The sequence below is a fragment of the Pyxicephalus adspersus genome, chromosome 3 (genome assembly GCF_032062135.1).
Source record: "Pyxicephalus adspersus chromosome 3, UCB_Pads_2.0, whole genome shotgun sequence".
Taxonomy (NCBI): Eukaryota; Metazoa; Chordata; class Amphibia; order Anura; family Pyxicephalidae; genus Pyxicephalus; species Pyxicephalus adspersus.
Window position 1 is genome coordinate 136,327,653 of NC_092860.1, and position 2,192 is coordinate 136,329,844.

Sequence of the window (2,192 nt, forward strand, 5' to 3'; positions counted from 1 at the left end):
TGAACACACAAACCTCAGCTGATGATTACTGTAAGAGAGCAAAAACTATAAGACCGTGTCTGTATTTTTTGTAGCAGGCTGTCAAATAATACTGACACCTCAGAAAATTGACCCTAGAAAGAGTGCGATGGACTGAGATACTAATCATACAGAAGCATGGGTTTATTGCTTACCCTCAATAAAACTTCTTTTAATACTAAGCATTTAGGCGACCTTAAATTTAGATTTAGATTTTTTTTTTAATAAAAAAAACTCTGTTGTGCTGTTCACCATGCTGTAAAGTGCTCTATTAAGTCCCCCTCACCATAGCATTAAATTTTACTATTAAATGGGTTCCCTACATATAAGATGTGATTTCCACATACAGAACCCATGGTGCCTAAAATGAAATCCAAACCCCATTTTTGGATTTAGGAAGCCAGTGAGATATGCAGCCTCCTTCTATTTACTTTGCTTGTGCTTGCTTGGCATTTTTGGTCTTTGGAGGCTGGATTTACATGTGTTTTATAATGTGGGTTGTCATGTATTGGGGTCAGGTGTAATACAAGGCAGCGCAAAAACAAGTGCTTACATTTGCACCACAACATACAGTATATTATGTAATAAACCAAGCGTTATTACAAGCATTATTGTGTAGTGTGGTACCCACATTGTAATGCAGTCAGTGCCACACCACCAGGTTGTAAAGCGGGCGTATAAGAAATTTAAAGCCCAAGAACAAAAATGTACATGATCATGTTGGAAGCCTAGAATTGTTTCCATTGTTGGAAACAATGGCCTGTTCCATTATTATAGAGAGGAGGAAAGGAGCAAAGCCACACAAGGAATTGTATTATTACTCAAGTGTATATAATAATAAAATAGAAGGAAATCTAATGTAATCACCACTGGGAGACTAGAACACATTACATTTTTCTGCATTGCTTTGTGTCTGACTTCCTTAAAGGGGTAAAATAATGAGAAATTTGCATTTATTGCAGAGATTTATTGTATATATTCCTTTTGCATACAATAACATAACATATGAAAGTCCTTCTCATAATATCCTGTCTGGTTATCCTTGCTCATTGTGGAAAGGACATCAGATCATAAACTTGTTACGAGGTGATGTAAATGACATTGCTGGTGAAGCGCTATGCAATACACCAATGCTATAAAAATACAAGAAGCAAAAATAAATGTAATTTTCCTGATCCTCTGAGAATTATGCAATTCACAAATAGCGGTAATCAGGAAGAACAAATTAAGCGATTGTCTGCAGACTTGAAAATTTATATATGTATATTCAAAAGGATCATAATTCACAAGGAAATGATATGATTCACCTGATTTGCAGCAAATTGTAAACGGATTTAACTCATCTCTAAAAATAAATAAGGAAAAAGCAACTGCAAAACTTTTCTTCCTGTAATCCACTACATCCCCTCAAGTCATGAAGGGGTTAAGTGTAAAAATGATACAGAATGCCCGACATTGTAACTAAACATTCATGAATGCCTATCAATTTTTACATACAAGACATAATCCATCTTTCCTCTCTGAGGACACGGAAGAGTAAGCGGCTTCGCAGGTGCATATGCGTCAGCTGGGACAGAATCCGCACAAAGCCATTTGTAGCTTTTAAAGAATTTATGCAAAGCAGGTGTCCTGTTCAAAAGGCAGGTTGGGGGATTTCTTTCTCGAAAATTAATTTACTGACAGACGCTTTTATATGAGGAGACGAGGTTCTGTTGTTGATGAATGCATCAACCAAAAAAAAAAACTTTGCCCCATGAGGGCTAATTATACTTGTGAAATCTGGATTCTTTGTTGATGGTTGCAGATGCAAGGCAAAAATACAGAAGGAGGGGGAAAAAAGACTTACTCATCTAAAGCTTGAAGCATTTGTTCTGGTTCCTCAAAGACGATAATGTCAATCAAGCGGTCAGTCACGCTCACATCTTCTGCAACACCATCAGATGACTTGGACGGTGATTCACTTTTTGATTCCCCATAAGACTGATGTGATTTTCCCTGTGTACATAAGAGCAAAAAACAAATAGGAACAGCAATATTAAAACACTCACTAAATAACAGCAATAAGCCTTGATTGATTTACATTGAAATAGGAAGGAACCTATATACAGCTCTGCAATAGTCAAGGAGTTGTTATGTTGTTATATGGAGAAATGGAAGTATTGAGAAGTAGTGAC

At 36.5% G+C, this 2,192-nt stretch overlaps 1 protein-coding gene across 1 annotated transcript in view; it reads right to left on the bottom strand.

The window, feature by feature from the left end:
- Positions 1-2,192, bottom strand: part of EVC2 (EvC ciliary complex subunit 2) — a gene marked incomplete in the record, with an annotated part of 82,895 nt that overhangs the window by 46,298 nt on the left and 34,405 nt on the right. Inside the window, 1 exon segment of the mRNA XM_072406454.1 lies at positions 1,865-2,013. Within this exon segment, the coding sequence (XP_072262555.1) occupies positions 1,865-2,013 (149 nt within the window).